Source organism: Heterodontus francisci, chromosome 19 (assembly GCF_036365525.1).
Source record: "Heterodontus francisci isolate sHetFra1 chromosome 19, sHetFra1.hap1, whole genome shotgun sequence".
NCBI lineage: Eukaryota > Metazoa > Chordata > Chondrichthyes > Heterodontiformes > Heterodontidae > Heterodontus > Heterodontus francisci.
In genome coordinates this window covers 15,285,497-15,303,654 of record NC_090389.1, presented here as the reverse complement: position 1 = coordinate 15,303,654, position 18,158 = coordinate 15,285,497, and the positions used below count along the sequence as shown (strand labels likewise).

Here is an 18,158-nt window from a genome sequence, read left to right as displayed (position 1 = left end):
CACTAGCAGTGGCACTGACAAGCTACCAGCCCTCTGTTAATTGGCCACGGTCAGTAAAATGCCACTCACTGGCGTGGGGTTGACTCCGGCTTTCAGTCCTGGTGATGGGACTTTGCAACTGGTGAGAGAATTCAGTCCAAGGTGCACAAAGGACTGGGAGAGACAGACAGCACTAGTGTAAGAAATAGTGAAGTACAAGTTGGGGTCAGATTAAGAGAGAATACATTAAGGTCTAAATTAGGTTTACAGTGTCTGTATGTAAACTTACAAAGTAAGGTTGATGGGCTACTGGCACAAATTGGCTCATGGGAATATGATGTTCTGGTGATAACAGAGGCATGGCTCAAAAAGGGCAGGACTGGGTACTAAATATTTCTGAAAATAAGTTGTTGCAAAGGAAAGGAGGAGGGATTTCAGTATTGTTTAAGGAGAATATTCCAATGCCGGAGAGAGAGGATGCCCTGGAGCCGTCAATGACAGAATCTATTTGGTTCGAGTTAAGAAACAATAGAGATACTATTACACTACTGGGTGCATTCTATAGACCACCAAATAGTGGGAACGATATCGAGGAGCAAATTTGCAGGGAAATTACAGACAGGTGCAAGAAATATAAAAGTGATAATGGAGGACTTTAATTATCCTGATATAGTCTGGGACAGTCTGGCAGAGATGGGGTAGAGTTGCTGTAGTGCGTTCAGGAGAATTTTCTTGATCAGCATGTTTCTAGACCAACGAGGAAGGAGGCATCGCAGATCTGGTTCTGGGGAATGAGGTGGATTGAGTGGACTAAGTGACAGTAGTGGAACATTTAAGGACCAGTAATAATAGTTTCATAGAGTTTAGATTTGCTATGAAAAAAAGTTAAGGAGCTATCTGGAGTAAAAATACTTAATTGGAACAGGACCAATTTCAGTGGGATGAGAATGGATCTGTCCCAGGTAAATTGGAATCAAAGATTGGCAGGCAAAACTGTAATTGAACAATGGGCTGCTTTCAAAGCGGAAATGGTTCAGATACAGTCAAGGTACAATCTCATGAGGGGGAAAAGTAGGCAACCAAACTGATGCTGTCTTGATGACAAGAGATAGCCAGTAATATGAAGTAAAAAAATGCGCATATGACAGATGTTAGTTCAGAGAGAAAATGAAAATGGGAAATAAGAGGGGCAAAGAGAGTATGAGAAGAGACTGGCAGGTACCACAAAAGGGAAGCTAAAAGTCTTCTATAGGCATATAAATAGGTAGTAAGAGGAGGGCTTGATTCACTGTTACTTCTCTCCCAGGAATGCCGACCTTGAAGAAGTTCTGCTCTTCATTCCGATGGGATTTTCATTTGTCTCTTTTACCTTGTTCACCTACATTGCTTTCTATTCCCCTCCTGGTGTTTGATAAGGTATCTACCAAAACTCATTTTCACAGCCACATCTCCTTCCTCAGTGACTGTCTCCGGCTCCAACTTGTTCCATGTGGATTCCAGCTGAAGTTTCACCCTTCATGTTTTGAATCCACCCAGGATTACAGGTATCTTCGAGAAGTACAATGTTTCTCAGACTGCTGTTCTCGCCGCATCCTGAGTTCCACAATCAGTGCCGTGCACCGCCACATGTACACACTGGACCTCTCTCTCCAGAATCACTGCCTCACCTTATCTCAAAGCTGTTCTACTCCACAGTTTCATTTTATCCTTCGTCTTATCCGACGCATTACCAAAAAATTTTTTTTCTTCCTTTCAGGTGTTAAGGAACGCAAGCTCCAGCAGCTGATGGGGACTAATGCCCCTCCAGATCCTTCTTCCCCTTCACTTCCCTCTGATCTGACCCCTTGCCGTGTATTCACTATACCCTCTGACCTTCCCCTCTCTGAAGCTGAACGTTCTGTACTGAGCAAAGGTCTCAGTTTTATCCCCTTACGTCCCCACCTCAGTGAATTTCACACTCAGCATGAAGTTGAGCTCTTCTTCCATCGCCTTCGCCTCCGTGCTCACTTCTTTGACCAGGAATCCTCCCCCCGACCAGCAGACCCATTCTCCCAACTCCAGCATTCTCCCTCTATCTGGCCTCTTACCCGCTCTTGATCTTTTCATTGAAAACTGTTGGCGAGACATTGGCCCTCTCAATTTCTCTGCCCCCCTCTGGATTTGCCGCACTCCGCTCTCTCTGGTGTAACCCCGACATTGTGATCAAACCTGCAAACAAGGGTGGTGCAGTTGTTGCCTGGCGTACCGACCTCTGCCTTGCAGAGGCTCAGCGCCAACTCTCAAACACCTCTTCCTACTTCCCCCTGGACCATGACCCCACCACCGAATATTAAGCTACTGTCCACAGGACAGCCACTGACCTCATCTCCTCTCGAGATCTTCCAACATCATAGTCCCGCTTCTATTGGAGAGGGTGCAGAGGAGATTCACCAGGATGCTGCCCGGGCTGGAGGCATTTCAGCTATGAAGAGAGACTGAAAAGGCTAGAGTTGTTTTCCTTAGAACAGAGAAGGCTGAGGGGAGATATGATTGAGGTATACAAAATTACGAGGGGGCATTGATAGGTTAGATAGGATGAAACATTTTCCCTTCGTGGAGGAGTCAATAACCAGGGAGCATAGATTTAAGGTAAGGAGCAGGAGGTTTAGAGGGGATTTGAGGAAAAACTTTTTCACCCAGAGGGTGGTTGGAATCTGGAACGCACTGCCTGAAGAGGAGGTAGAGGCAGGAACCCTCACAACATTTAAGAAGAACTTAGATGAGCACTTGAAACGCCATAGCATACAAGGCTATGGGCCAAGTGCTGGAAAACGGGATTAAAATAGTTAGGTGCTTGATGGCCGGCACAGACACGATGGGCTGAAGGGCCCGTTTCTTGCTGTACAACTCTATGACTCAACCTCCTTCCCAAAATCCACAAACAGGACTGTCCCGGCAGACCCATTGTTTCAGCCTCTTCCTGCCACACTGAACTTATTTCTTCCTATCTTGTCTCTATCTCTTCTCCCCTGGTCCAGTCTCTTCCCACCTATATCCGTGACTCTTCTGATGCCCTCCGCCATTTTGACAATTTCCAGTTTGCTGGCCCTAACTGCCTCCTCTTCACTATGGACATCCAATCTCTCTACACCTCCATCCCCCACCAGAAAGGTTTGAGGGCTCTCCGCTTCTTCCTTGAACACAGGCCCAACCAGTCCCAACCACCACCACCCTCTCACATTGAACAACTTCTTCTTCAACTCCACTCACTTCCTTCAAGTAAAAGGTGTTGCAATGGGTACCTGCATGGGTCCTAGTTATGCCTGTCTTTTTTGTGGGATATGTCAAACATTCCTTGTTCCAGTCCTACTCAGGCCCCCTCCCCCAACTCTTTTTCCGGTACATTGATGACTGTATCGATGCAGTTTCCCGCTCCCGCCCCGAACTAGAAAACTTTATCGACTTTGCTTCTAATTTCCACCCTTCTCACCTTTACATGGTCCATCTCCGACACTTCCCTTCCTCGACTTCTCTGTCTCCATCTCTGGGAATAGGCTGTCTACGAATATATATTCTAAGCCCACCGACTCCCACTGCTACCCCGACTACACTTCATCACACCCTGCCTCCTGCAAGGACTCCATTCCATTCTCCCAGTTTCTCCGTCTCCGACGCATCTGCTCTGATTATGCTACCTTCCACGACAGCGTTTCTGATATCTCTTCCTTTTTCCTCAACCGAGGATTCCTCACCCCCCCCCCCCCACAACTGTGGTTGACAGGGCCCTCAACTGTGTCCGGCCCATTTCTCGCACTTCGACCCTCACCCTTTCCCCTCCCTCTTAGAACCTCGACAGGGTTCCCCTTGTCCTCACTTTCCACCCCACCAGCCTCCATATCCAAAGGTTCATCCTCCACCATTTCCACCACATCCAGCGTGATGCCACTGCCAAACGCATCTTCCCCTCCCTTCCCGACAGCATTCCGAAGGGATTGTTCCCTCCATGATACCCTCATCCACTCCTCCATTACCCCCACTACCTCGTCTCCTTCCCACAGCACCTTCACCTACAATCACAGGAGGTGTAAGACCTGCCCATTTACCTCCTCTCTCCTCACTATCCAAAGCCCCAAACACTCCTTTCAGGTGAAGCAGGATTTACATGAACTTCTTTCAATTTAGTATACTTTAGAAGTGTTGTCGGGGTAGCAGTGGGAGTCGGTGCACTTAGAATATATATTCGTAGACAGCCTATTCCCAGAGTATTCTCTGTTCACAATGTGGTCTCCTCTACATTGGGGAGACCAAACGCAGATTGGGTGACTGCTTTGCGGAACACCTCCACTCAGTCCGTAAGCATGACCCTAAGCTTCTGGTTGCTGGCCATTTCAACACCCTCCCCCCTCCCCTCCAGCTCACTTCTCTGTCCTGGGATTGCTGCAGTGTTCCAACGAACATCAACGCAAGCTCAAGGAACAGCATCTCATTTACCGATTAGGCACACTCCAGCCTGCCGGACTGAACATTGAGTTTAATAATTTCAGAGCATGACGGGCCTCCCCTTTTTTATTTTTAGTTATGTTTTCTTTTTAATTTGTTTATTTTATTTTAGTTTGTTTCTAATGTGCCTACCACTGTTTTTTTTGCATGTTTCTGCTTGGGGCCAGGGCTGCTCATTTTACTGTCAATTGACACCCTCTCTGTACTAACGCTTTGTCTTTCACCACACCCTTAACATACCGTTTGCCATTGTTCCATGACCTTCTGGTCAGTTATTCTCTGTGACCTTGTCCTATCAACACCTCTTTTGTTATCTCTTGTCCAACCCCTGCTTTACTTGCTCAAAACCTTTTACATTTCTAATATTTGTCAGTTCTGATGAAGGGTCCTGAAACATTAATTCTGCTTCTCTCTCCACAAATGCTGCCAGACCCGAGTATTTCCAGCATTTCTTGTTTTTATATTAGTAAGAGGAGGGATTGGGCTGATTAAGAACCCAATAGAATACCTATGAATGGAGTCAGAAGGCATGGCTAAGATCACTTGGACAAGTGTGTTTAATTAAAGAAAGCCAACACTGATTTGTTAAAGGCAAATCATCTTTAACTAACTTGACTGAAGAGTGTTAATCATGTCATGTATATGGACTTCCAAAAGCATTTGATAAAGTGCTGCATAATAGTAAATAGTAATAATAGCAGAATTGAAGCCCATGGAATAAAAGAAATGGTAGCAGCATGAATACAAAGTTGGCCGAATGACGGGAAACTGTAACGGTGAACCGTTGTTTGCGGACTGGAGGAAAGAATACAGTGGAGTTCCCCAGCAGTTGATACTAGGGCCACTGCTTTTCTTGATATCGATGAATGACCTAAAATTGGGTGTAGAAGGCACAATTTCAAAATTTGCAGATGGCAAAATACTTGGAAGTGTAGTCAACTGTAAGGAGTAATGATTGACTTCAAGAGGATATAGACAGGTTGGTGGAATGGGCAAACACATGTTCTGTTCTTCTTTGGCCTCCTTGTCTCAAGAGACAATGGGCAAGCGCCAAGAGGTGGTCGGTGGTTTGTGAAGCAGTGCCTGGAGTGGCTATAAAGGCCAATTCTAGAGTGACAGACTCTTCCACAGGTGCTACAGATAAAATTGGTTGTCGGGGCTGTTACACAGTTGGCTCTCCCCTTGCGCTTCTGTCTTTTTTCCTGCCAACTGCTAAATCTCTTCGACTCGCCACGTTAGCCCTGCCTTTATGGCTGCCCGCCAGCTCTGGCGATCGCTGGCAACTGACTCCCACGACTTGTGGTCAATGTCACAGAACTTCATGTCACGTTTGCAGACGTCTTTAAAGCGGAGACATGGACAGCCGGTGGGTCTGATACCAGTGACGAGCTCGCTGTACAATGTGTCCTTGGGGATCCTGCCATCTTCCATGCAGCTCAGATGGCCAAGCCATCTCAAGCACCGCTGGCTCAGTAGGGTGTATATGCTGGGGATATTGGCCGCCTCGAGGTCTTGTGTGTTGGCGATACGGTCCTGCCACCTGCTGCCAAGGATTCTCCAGAGGCAGCGAAGATGGAATGAATTGAAACGTCGCTCTTGGCTGACATACACTGTCCAGGCCTCGCTACCGTAGAGCAAGGCACTGAGGACACAGACTTGATACACCCGGACTTTTGTGTTCCGTGTCAGTGCGCCATTTTCCCACACTCTCTTGGCCAGTCTGGACATAGCAGTGGAAGCCTTTCCCATGTGCTTGTTGATTTCTGCATCGAGAGACAGGTTACTGGTGATAGTTGAGCCTAGGTAGGTGAACTCCAGAGTGCAGTCGCTGATATTGATGGATGGAGCATTTCTGACGTCCTGTCCCATGATGTTCGTTTTCTTGAGGCTGATGGTTAGGCCAAATTCGTTGCAGGCAGCCACAATCCTGTCGATGAGTCTCTGCAGACACTCTTCACTGTGAGATGTTAATGCAGCATCGTCCCTGATGAGGACTTTCCATACTTTGGTCTTCGCTCTTAGACGGGCAAGGTTGAATAACCTGCCACCTGATCTTGTGTGGAGGAAAATTCCTTCTTCTGAAGACTTGAACGCATGTGAGAGCAGCAGGGAGATGAAGATCCCAAACAGTATAGGTGCGAGAACACAGCCCTGTTTCACGATACTCAGGATAGGAAAGGGGTCTGATGAGGCGCCCCTATGCTGAATTGCGCCTTTCATATTGTCATGGAATGAGGTGATGATACTTAGTAGCTTTGGTGGACATCCGATCTTTTCTAGTAGTCTGAAAAGACCATGTCTGCTGATGAGGTCAAAGGCTTTGGTGAGATCAATGAAAGCAACGTAGAGGGGCATCTGTTGTTCGTTGCATTTCTCCTGTAGCTGGCGAAGGGAGAACAGCATGTCAATGGTGGATCTCTCTGTTCGAAAGCCACACTGTACCTCAGGGTAGACACGCTCAGCCAGCTTCTGGAGCCTGTTTAAAGTGACTCGAGCAAAGACTTTCCCCACTATGCTGAACAGGGAGATTCCAAGGTAGTTGTTGCAGTCACCCTTGTTCTTATAGAGGGTGATGATATTGGCATCGCGCATGTCCTGTGGTACTGCTCCTTCATCCCAGCACAGGCAAAGCAGTTCGTACAGTGCTGAAAGTATAGCAGGCTTGGCACTCTTGATTATTTCAGGGGTAATGCCGTCCTTCCCAGGGGCTTTTCCGCTGGCTAGAGAATCAATGGCATCACTGAGTTCTGATTTTGTCGGCTGTACGTCCAGCTCACCCATGACTGGCAGAGACTGGGCACTGAGTGGTTAGGAACTGGAATGCATTGCCTGCCTGGAAGTGTGGGGGAGACAGATTCAGTCGTGGCTTTCAGAAGGGAATTGGATAAAGACTTGATGGGAAAAGATTGCAGGGCTACGGGAAAGGGCGGGAGAGTGTGACTAGTTGGATTGCTCTTGCAGAGATCTGACACAGGCAATTTGGTATCAATTCGATGATGAGCCTTGGCGAGCTGCTGCATGGAGTTCTCAGTGAAGCTCCCCTCGTCAAACTTTTTTGGGTTATTCTATCATGGAGGGCATCATAGCAAAGCGAAATCTTGTCCTCACATGTTGATGCAGACACTGACCACCAATGAGGAGCAACAGCACCAGCTGCCTTTCCCCATCCCCAGCCCAGCGCAGCTGTATCTCCCGAGATCAGTTTGGTGATCAGCAGGAATTGGAACTCAATGATGGTCTATTGGGCTCAATGCTCTAAGAGGAGGTATCATCACCCCAACCCACCAACAAAAGAGCCAGAGAATAGCCAGTTGTAAAATAATACTTGCATTTATATACACCTTTCACGACCACAGGATGTTCCAAAGTACCACTTTAAAGCCAGTGAAGTACTTTTGAAGTGTAGTCGCTGATGTCGGAAATGGGGCAGCCAAATTGCACACAGCAAGCTCCCACAAATAGCAGTGTGATAATGACTAATGTTTTTATGATGTTTGAGGGATGAATATTGGCCAGGACATGGGGATAACTCCCTCACTCTTTTTCAAAGTAGTGCCATCGTATCTATTATGCCCTGAGGGGTCAGATGTGCCTTGGTTTAACATCTCATCTGACAGACAACACCTCCAATAGTGCAGCATTCCCTCAGTACTGCACTGGAGCGTCAGCCTAGATTTTTGTAAAGTCATGGAGTGGGACTTGAACCCACAACCTCATGACTCAGAGGTGAGTCTGACAACCAACTGAGCCACAGCTGACAGAGTGGAGACAAAGCATTTGTTTTTCAGCATGGATTATAAATTATTCCACTCCTTGGAGTCTTTAATGGAAACGAATTACAGCAGCATGGGCAGCTGTTATGTTACCCACAGGTGACAGCATGGTGAATATTTGGTGACTACAGTCATACAGGTGGCTCTCCATAGAAACAATCTATCTTTCCTAGAATTTGCTATCAGGGACAGAGTGCCTGAGCATTGGGACAATGTTTTTGATCAGAGTTGGTATGGATTTGTGAAGGCCAAGTCTTCTCTGACTAATCCAGTTGAACTTTTGAGGCGATCACAGACATGGTGGATGAAGGTCTATAGATATTGTCTATATAGACTTTCAGATGGCATTCAATAAGGTTCCACAGATTATTAGAAAAAATAAGGACACATAGAATTCGAAGCAATCATGAGATCTGGGTTGGTAATCGGTTGAGAGCTAAGAGGCAGAAAGTAGGGATAAAGGGAACATACCCTGATTGGTCGTATGTGACAAGTGATGTTCCCGAGGTATCTGCACTGGGGCCTCAACTTTCCACCATATTTATCAATGACCTGGAAGAAAAAATAGTGTCATCTGTAAGCCTGGACAGAGAACACTAAGTTGGGAGGCAATGTAAATTGGGAGCAAGAAGTTACAATGGGATTTGGACTGATTATGTGGGCAAAGCTACTGAAAATGTAATTAAATGTGAAGTGTGAACTTTGGATCCAAGAAAGACAAATTGGAACATTTATTAAATGCCGAGAAAAGTGGAACTGTGGAGGAGCATCACTAGACAGGCGGGTGACACGGGCAGACACATGGCAGATGCAACTTAACGCTGACAAATGTGAAGTGATGCACTTTGGGAGAAACAATATGGAGCGGCATTATTATCTATATACTATTTTGAAGTGGGGGGGATTCAAAAACAAAAGGGATCTGGGGATGCATATTCACAAATCTTTGAAGACGGTAGGGAAAGTCGATAAGGTGGCTAAGAAAGTGAATGGGATCTTTGGCTTTGTAAATATCCAGGCTTGAGCTGCTAAGTGACAAGTAACATTCTCCACTCAAGTGCCAGGCAATGAACATCTACAAAAGAGTCCAATACTTCCCCATGACATTCAATGGCATTACCATTGTTGAATCCTCCACCATCAAAGCCCAGAGGGGGGTCAGCACTGACCAGTAAATTAACTGGACCAGCCATATAAATACTGTGGCTACAACAGGTCAGAAACTGGGTAATTCTGTGGCAAGTAAGTGAGCTCCTGACTGCCCAAAGCTTTTCTACCACCTATAAGGCACAAGTCAGGAGTGTGATGAAGTTACTCTCCACTTGCCTGGATGGGTGCAGCTCCAACAACACTCAAGGTCAACACCATCCAAGACAAAGCAGCCCACCTATTGGCACCCCATCCACCACCTGTGCAGTGTGGCAGCAGCGTGCACTATATAGATGAGCTGTAACAACTCACCAAGGCTTCTTTGACAGCACCTCGCAAACTCACAACCTCCACCACCTGGAAAGACAAGGGCAGCAGACACATGGGAACACCACCACCTGCAAAATCCTGACTATAGTGCTGAGAACTTGTGCTCCAGAACTAGCCACGTTGGTCCAGTACAGTTACAACACTGGCATCTACCCAACAGTGTGGAAAATTGCCAAGGTATGTCTTATCTACAAAAAGCAACAAATACAATCTGGCCAATTACCCCCCATCAGTCTACTTAATCATCAGCAAAGTAACAGAAGGCGGTCAGCAGTGCTGTCAAGTGGCACTTACTCAACAATAACCTTACTGATGCTCAGTTTGGGTTCCGCCAGAGGCTATCAGCTCCAGACCTCATTACAGCCTTTGTCCAAACATGGACAAAACAGCTGAAATCCAGAGGTGAGGGGAGAGTGACTGCCCTTGTCATTAAGATAGCATTTGACCAAGTGTGGCATCAAGTAGTCCAAACCAAATTGATATCAATGGTATTCGGGGAAAAACTCTCCACTGGTTAGAGTCATACCTAGCACAAAGGAAAATAGTTGTGGTTGTTGGAGACAGGCCAGTAATCTCAGCCCCAGGATATTGCTGCAGGAGTTCCTCAGGGTATTGTCCTAGGCCCAACCATCTCCAGCTGGTTCTTAAATGACCTTCCCTCCGTAAGGTCAGAAGTAGGGACATTTCACTTATGATTGTAGTGTTCAGTACCATTTGTGACTCCTCAGATACTGAAGCAGTTGATGCCCACATGCAAGACTTGAACATTCAGGCTTGGGCTGATAAGTAGCAAGTAACATTTGCATCACACAAGTGCCAGGCAATGACCACTCCAAACAAGAGAGAATCTAACCATCTCCTGTCACTGAATTCCTCCATTGTCAACATCCTTGGGGTGGGGGGTCACCAATGAACAGAAACTGAACTGGCAGCAGCCAGTGGTTACAACAGCAGGTCAGAGGCTGGGAACTCTGCGGCCAGTAACTCACCTCCTGATTTCCCAAATCACGTCCACCATCTACAAGGTACAAGTCAGGAGTGTGATGGAATAGACTCCACTTGCCTGGATGAATGCAGCACCAACACTCAAGAAGCTCAACACCATCCAGAACAAAGCAGCCCATTTGATCAGCACCACATCCACCACCTTAAACATCCACTTCGTCCACCACTGGCACACAATGGCAGCAGTGTGTACCATCTACACGATGCACTGCAGTAACTTGCCAAGCCGCCTTCGACAGCACCTCCCAAATCTGTGGCCTCTATCACCTAGAAGGACAAGGGCAGCAGATGCATGGGAACACCACCGCCTGCAAATTCTCCTCCAAGGCACAGACCACCCTGACTTGGATATTGCCGTTGCTTCACTGTCGCTGGGTCATAAACCTGGCAACCTCTTCCTAACAAGCACTGCAGCAGTTCAAGAAGGTGGCTCACCACCTTGTCAATTAGGGATGGGCAATAAATGCCCACATCCTGTGAATAAAAAAAGGGAGCATTGAACACAAAATCAAGGTAATCATACTAAGCCTTTACAAATCTCTGGTTAGGCCTCAGCTGGGGTATTGTGCACAATTCTAAGCACCAAACTTAGAGAAAGATGTCAAGATCCTCAAGAGTGCAGAGGATGCTTACCAGGATGACAACAGGAATGAATGAGGGAGTTCAGTTATGTGGACAGTATGGACAAATTGGGATTGGTCTCCTTACAGCAGGGAAAGTTAAAAGACCTAACTGAGATATTCAAAATTACAAAAGGTATTGACAGAGCAAGTAGGGAGAAACTGTTTCCTCTGGCAAGTGGGTAGGTAACCAGAGGTCACAGATTAAAAATAATTGGGAAAAGAACTAGAGGGAAAATGAGAAGAAATTTTGTTAAGAGGGGGTGGAATTTGATTTCACAGGAACTTTCAAAAGTCAATTGGACATGTTCTTGTTGAGAACTAATGTGCAAGATTATGGGAAAAAGCTGGTGTTCTGAGCTAAATTAGGAATGATGGGCCAAATAGCCTCGATCTTTAAGATTCTGAGATTCATCAATTCTTTAAAGGCCTTGGAGGTACACCAAAATGACACTGGGACAAAGAGTTAAATTATGAGGCTAGGTTGCATAACCCAAGTTTGCATTCCTTTCAGTATAGAAGTAGGGGAAAAGGAAGTAGGGCAGGAGCATGGGGAGGGCTCAAGAGGCAGGAGTGAGGGCCAAGGCACAGGAGTGGGTTGAGGGGGTCGGGGGAAATGCATAAAACTGGACGGGGGAGGTTAGGCGGGGGAGGGGGGGGGGGGGGGAAGAGGCAGCGGCGGAGGGAGAGGGGGGAGGCAGCGGCGAGAGTCCACCGACTGGGAGAGGGCCAGGGGGGCGTCTGGGAGAGGGCCGGAGGGGAGCGGGCCACCACCGGGGAGGCCGAGGGGACCGGGCAGGAGGCAGAAGGACCTGCGGGGGGCATTTGATGAGACAGAATATGGGAGGACAGTGTGTCACAAACACACAAAGGTGTTATAAATGCACACGTGGGGTGTGACGCATTGACAGGCAAACATATTCACGGAAAGCTATAAGACACAAAGGAAGAGCCCCTCCTCTCCACAGAGACATATAGTGGAGATGCATGGGGTAGCAGGTATAGAAACAGAGGAGAAATGATAGACATGGCTGGGAGTCAATGGAGAGATTTGGGGATAGAGATAAAACAGGTGGAGGGAGAAGCAGACATTGAAGGGTGAAGGAAAAAACCAAAATGGTGATGGAAAACAGAAGAGGGGATAGATGTACAGAGGCGAATGAAACATGGAAAGCAATAAAGGAAAACATTGGGAAAACAGAGAACTGAGGAAGGGAAGAGAGAGATGCAGAGGGGATACACAGTGAGGTGAGCAACATAAGCAGAGAAACTGAGGGGCAAAGGCAAGAAGTGAGCAAAGATAGACACACAGAGGAGTAAAAGAGAGGCAAGAGACATAAGGAAGGAGAAAAATGCAGCGAGATAAGGGATAAAAGGGAGAGACACACGAGCTGGAGGTGGGGTGCAGAAAGACATATTCAGAGAGAGTCCAGAAGAAAAGAGATACATGCAGAGGGGAATCAGAAGTGATCCGGGTGGGGGTGGGGAAAGAAGAGATGCAAAAGTTGAAGGGAGATAAACAAGGGGAGTGAGGTACAGAAGACGGGGTGGGGAGATCAAAGACAGTTACAGGAAAGATAGATGCAGAGGCAAGCAACGGGTGACATGGGGGGAGAGACACATGGCGATGAAAGACGTAGTGGGGTGTGGGAGAAGCTTGTGAGTGCGGTTGGGGGGGGGGAGAGAGAGGGGAGGGGAAGAGAGAGAAAGAGATAAATCTGAGGGATCAGAAAGAGGTGGAAGATCGCCAGAAAGGGAGAAAAGACACGGGTGAGAGAAGAGACAAGGAAAAAGACACAGAAAGCAGAGAGATGCAGATGGACAAGACACAGAATGGAGGCACAAAATGCAGAAGGGAGAGTACATTGTGAGAAAAGTGATGTATGGGTAGAGGGAACCAAATTAAAGGGCAATGGATACATAGGGGGAAATGAGAGCAAAACGTAGAATCGTAATGAGAAAGTCAAAACACAGACGAGTGAGCAAGAAACAGACATGCAGAGGAGAGAGTTGCAAACAGTGAGAATGATACACTGAAAAAAGGGAGGCAGGCATATAGCGGGGGGGGGGGGGAAAAGAGTCACACACATGCTTTGACAGCGCAGAGTGAGGAGGCATACCTGGAGTTAGACACATATGCACGGGGAGAAAGAGAGAGATAGATGAGAGAAGTGACACAGGCAAGGGTTGTGGGGAACCCCAATGCAGGGAGAGAAACCTACAAATAGGAAGGAGTAAGGGGCAGGGGGGTGGGGGCGGTGCGGGGGAGAAAAAGGAAAAGCAAAGGTGAAATACAAAAGCAGGGTAGACAGACAGTTATAAGGAAAGGCGGAGCGAGAGATGCAGATAAAGACTGACACACCAGGGAGAAAAATACCATGCAGAGAGGGAGAAATGCATAACAGCCAGAAAAAAGGGGGTAAAGAGTTGTATAGCAGGGAGAAACATACACACAATGGGGATGGAGAGAAAGTCACGTGCAGCAGGAAGAGACACATAAGGAGACAGGTAGAGAAACTCTGGAGACACACTTGCATAAAGTTGAGCACAGGCTTATACAAAGACAGGTGAAGAGAAAAGTGTGCATTGGTGGAAGGGGTACAGAGAGGGTAGAAGTAGGAAGACAGGTTCGGCAACCTCATATGGGAAGGAAGACAGGGTGGAAAAAAAAGGAGGGGAAGTGGAGTCAATTTACAATTCAAAAAAAGACAGAAACACAGGGAAGCAGAAAGGGTGCAGGGAAACTTGGAGGGGTTCCGATGGGTACAAAAGACTGTAGATACATATCACCCAAAAGTGAAACAGGTACAAGCCATTTTCTTGAAAAACTGAAATACGTGACACCACTGAACTCTTTTTGCCTAAAATTAACTTCCTTACAGAATTTGCTGTTTTGCTGTTCACATGCTGCAATTTACTGGAGACTCATGAATGAAACAAACTTGTGTTTTTACATTGTCTACTGCCCATCAACTTCTGTCATCAAGAAACAACAATGGACTTCAGAATGCTGTGGGGCAATATTGATAATTCTCTCACTTCTAATTGTCAGAATATGAAAGAAAAGTCAAGGACAGAACAGAATTAAAAATACAACGTTAGACGCAGCTTTACTGACAATTCAGAACTTTCTTCATACAACCAATATTTTTTTTAAAAAACCAAACAAATGAAAGGTCAAAGTTCAGCACTGGCCTAAAATTCCACTTGGAAGGAATAAAAGGGCTATTATGATAAATGGTAAAAACAGAGTACAGAATTAGACGACTAAAAGTTCTGGTGCAGACACATATTTGTTTGGTTTAGCAATCATTGTCCCAAAGACACTTGAACTGAATTGGCAGCCCCAACAAGGAGTTACACTTTATTCCAGGTGAAGCAGTCTCTCTCTCAGACAGAGTCCCGCACTATTACCACAATTAAATGTTCTTCATCCACTTTCCCCAATGTCCTCATGGCTGTCTGCAGGAATTGCTGGGAGAAGACACAGGGCGGGAAAGCGTACAGCATGCCTGCGTTGTCCTTGTCCTTTGCCCCGCTGACGGGCAAACTGATCACCCCTGCCGCCTGCTTCTGCTTCAGGTACGACACCAGATTCCTCAGGAGCCGCTGCTGGAGGCCGGGCTCCACAGCCACAGCCCCATCACCCCCCTCTGCCCCCTGGGGAGCCTGCACGGCGAGCAACACAGCATAGCCATCAGGGCTACCCTGCTTGATGCGGCGGGTCACCTCATCCAATTTAGGCTGGTCAAGGCGGAGGCGTTGTGCAATCTTCAGCTGAGACACCCGGGCGCCCGTTGCAGAATCCTTTAAGAGTGAATAGGTGATGGCAGCATCGCCCTCTAATGTGAACATGTTCGTTGGAAAGCAGCTGTTTTTGAGCACAAGGACGCCATTCCAGGCAAGTGTCAGCGCCTGAGCAAACTCCAACAAATTGGCTGGCTTCTTGATCTCTGGTTTTGGAGCCTCAACACTCACTTTAGTCTCGTGCTCAATCTCACTAGTTCTGTGATTGCGCTCACTGTCTTTCTTTTTAAGCTGCACGGGCTCGTGGGGGTCTGAGAGCACCTTATCTTCGATGGGTGGGCGCCGGTCCTCAGGGGGGAGAGTGGTGCTTTGCTCCTTGTCAGCTGTACCATCTGCACCACGGGCATCTCGGTTCCTCTTGTCCGGGCTTGGCTCCAATGAGCCCCGAGGCTTGGCCCTTGCCCGCTCCTCGTACGGTGAGTGGACAGGCCGGATGCGTTCATTGGAGAGGCTCCGGCGCTTCCGCCGCTCCTCCCACAGTTTGGTGACAGCGGTGCCACGGTCGTTTTCCCGCTCGTTTGGCCAACGGTCCCGGCTACGGATGGAGAGACTGTAGCCGTCGGCATTGTTGCGGCGCTCCAGGCCCTTAGCTGGGCTGCTCCAGTCACCATCCAAGTAACTCCTCTCCCGCTCGTGGTACAGGGGCAGAGGTGGGGTCCGGTCACGTGCCCGGGCCTCCCGCTCCAGGCTCCGGTGCCGGCCGTACCCATCCGCCAGCAGCTCGTAGTGCACTGGTAACGGCGCCTGTGGGTAAGGCTGTTGGTAGCGTGTATCCTCCACCTTAGCAAAGTCGACCCTCAGCCGCCGGTCGGGCCCTCCGAGTGGAAAGCCCCGCATCTGGGCACAGGCAGCCTGTGCGGCATCCAAACTCTCGTACTGTATGTAAGCAAAGCTGTCGCCTTTCACGTAGTCAATGGTACGAATGCTGCCAAACCGGTCAAACTCCCGAGCGAGGGCAGCCAACGAGGTCAGCGGCCCCAGCCCGCCCACCCACAATCGAGTCGTTGGGTTGGCTTTGCCATATCCAATTTTAACATGGTTCCTGCCGATCACCCGGCCTGACATGGCCACCTTTGCTCGGTGTGCCATGTCCAAATTCTGAAACTTTAAGAATCCGTAGGCGCCTCCTTGCCCCCTGGGCGGGCGCTTGATGACCACTTCCTCAATGATGCCATACTTCTCAAAAGCACGTCTCAAGTCACTCTCCGAAATGTTATGGTCCAAGTTGCCGATGAACAAATTCCTAGTGGCCCGCTTGTCATCCTCGGGCATCAAATCGTCCTCCTGCACAGGGTAGCTGTAAGCACGCCCACGCTCATCGTACAGCCCATAATAATCTAACGATCGCTCCCGCTCCCTCGGTAGCGGTACAGCCTCAATGGGATAATTGGCATGTCTCGTCCTCTGCTCTCGGAGGGTACAGGCCCCGGGTGACAAAGAGCGCTGCCGATACTGGTATCCAGTGTGAATGGGCACGTAGTTGACCTCAGGTGGGGTGCAGCTCCTCCTCTTGGGGTACACCGGCTCAATTTTGAGGGGCCGGTCATAGAGCACCAAGCGGCCCTTGGCATGCCGCGCCTCCTTGGCGTCCTCATGGTGCCGGAAGTGCACATATGCCAGGCGGCCCCCCTCGGGGGTGTGAGTGGCATTGACACTCACCTCCCCAAACTTCTTGAACTCGTGGAACAGGCCATCCTCCACCGCCTCGTCGGTCAGCTGCGAGCCTAGGTTGCTGATCACCAGGGTCTTGTACTCCAGGCCGGAGGGCCTGCTATTATCGGCCTTGTTTTTCTGGGCAGAGCTAGCCCTGGCAGAGGGCAGCCTGGCAGAGCTGGCAGGTTCATGCTGGTGATGGTGGTGGTGGTCCCCCCTATCCTCCCTGCGGCTGTTACTGTTGGATTTCTCCCCCCCTCCTCCTACTCCCCCGGGCCTGTCCCGGCTCCTACTTCTACTCCGACCCGGGTGTTTGGCGCTAAGTCCGGCCTTATGGTAGTTGCCGCCTCCTCCTCGGCCCCCGTCGCACTCTTCACGCCCAGCCCGGCTCTCCCGTTCTCGCTCCCGTTCCCGGGGCCTCTTGGCAGACCTGCCGCCGGGCCCACTACCTGGAACCGCGCCGGGGCTCGAGTCGCGCTCGCTCTGTCTCTTCATCGTGGGCCGGCGGCCGCCGCCCCTTCTCTCCCTGCCCCTCAGGCTTCTCCTCACCCCAAGCCCGCGCTAGGCCGCCAGCCTCCCCCACTCCTCCTGGACACCAGGCCCGACTACACCACCAGCCGACCGGATCCCGCCACAATAATGGGGGCCCGCCGCAGCCCAGCTCCACGCTCTCACCCCCCCACCCCCCACACGAAGGCGCCGCCACAACCGTCGCTCACACCCCGAGCTCCCCGCTCGCCATATTGTCAAAGAAACCCCTATCCGCCGAAAGAATGCGCGCCGCTTCCCCTCCCCCCACCCTGCGCTCTATCTCATCGCTTCCTGCGTACCTCACGAGAAGGTGGGTAGCGCGGAGCGCGGTGACGTTGAGGCACGCAGCTTCTGGGACATCATCATTCCCCGTGCCCCTCACGTTCGACAGTCTCCGGCGTGAAGTGACGTCCGTGAGGCCGCTGTCGCGGCGGCGGAGGAGCTGGAGTGACCCTGAGCAACAGGAAAACCCTTCCCTCAACGGCAGGTACTTCCTTCAGGGAGCTGCTACCTGGCTGACAAAACCGACACTTGCCTGTTGCTCTGCCGGAGGGGAGGAGTTCAGATACACCAATCTGTGAAGGCGCCACGACAAGTTAAGAAATCTGTTGAAAAGCATATGGGATCCTTGGCATGATAAACAGAGGCACCGAGTACAGAAGCAAGGCGAATCCTCATAAAACACTGCTTAGGCCCCAGCTGGAGTGATATTTGGTACCACACATTAGGAAGGATGTCAGGCCCTTTGAGAGGGTGCAGAGGAGATTCAGTGGAAAGGTCCCAGGGCTGTTTTATTCTGTTATCGCCTTTCCAATCTCCTGCTCCTAGGATA

General features: G+C 49.2%; 1 protein-coding gene across 1 annotated transcript; it reads right to left on the bottom strand.

The window, feature by feature from the left end:
* Window positions 1–14,419: 14,419 nt before the first annotated feature.
* On the bottom strand, window positions 14,420–17,562 carry rbm15b (RNA binding motif protein 15B). Its single transcript, XM_068051386.1, has one exon. The coding sequence runs from the start codon at window positions 17,288–17,290 to the stop codon at window positions 14,726–14,728; it is 2,565 nt and encodes an 854-aa protein (XP_067907487.1). The 5' UTR covers window positions 17,291–17,562; the 3' UTR covers window positions 14,420–14,725.
* Between the last annotated feature and the right edge of the window lie 596 nt (window positions 17,563–18,158).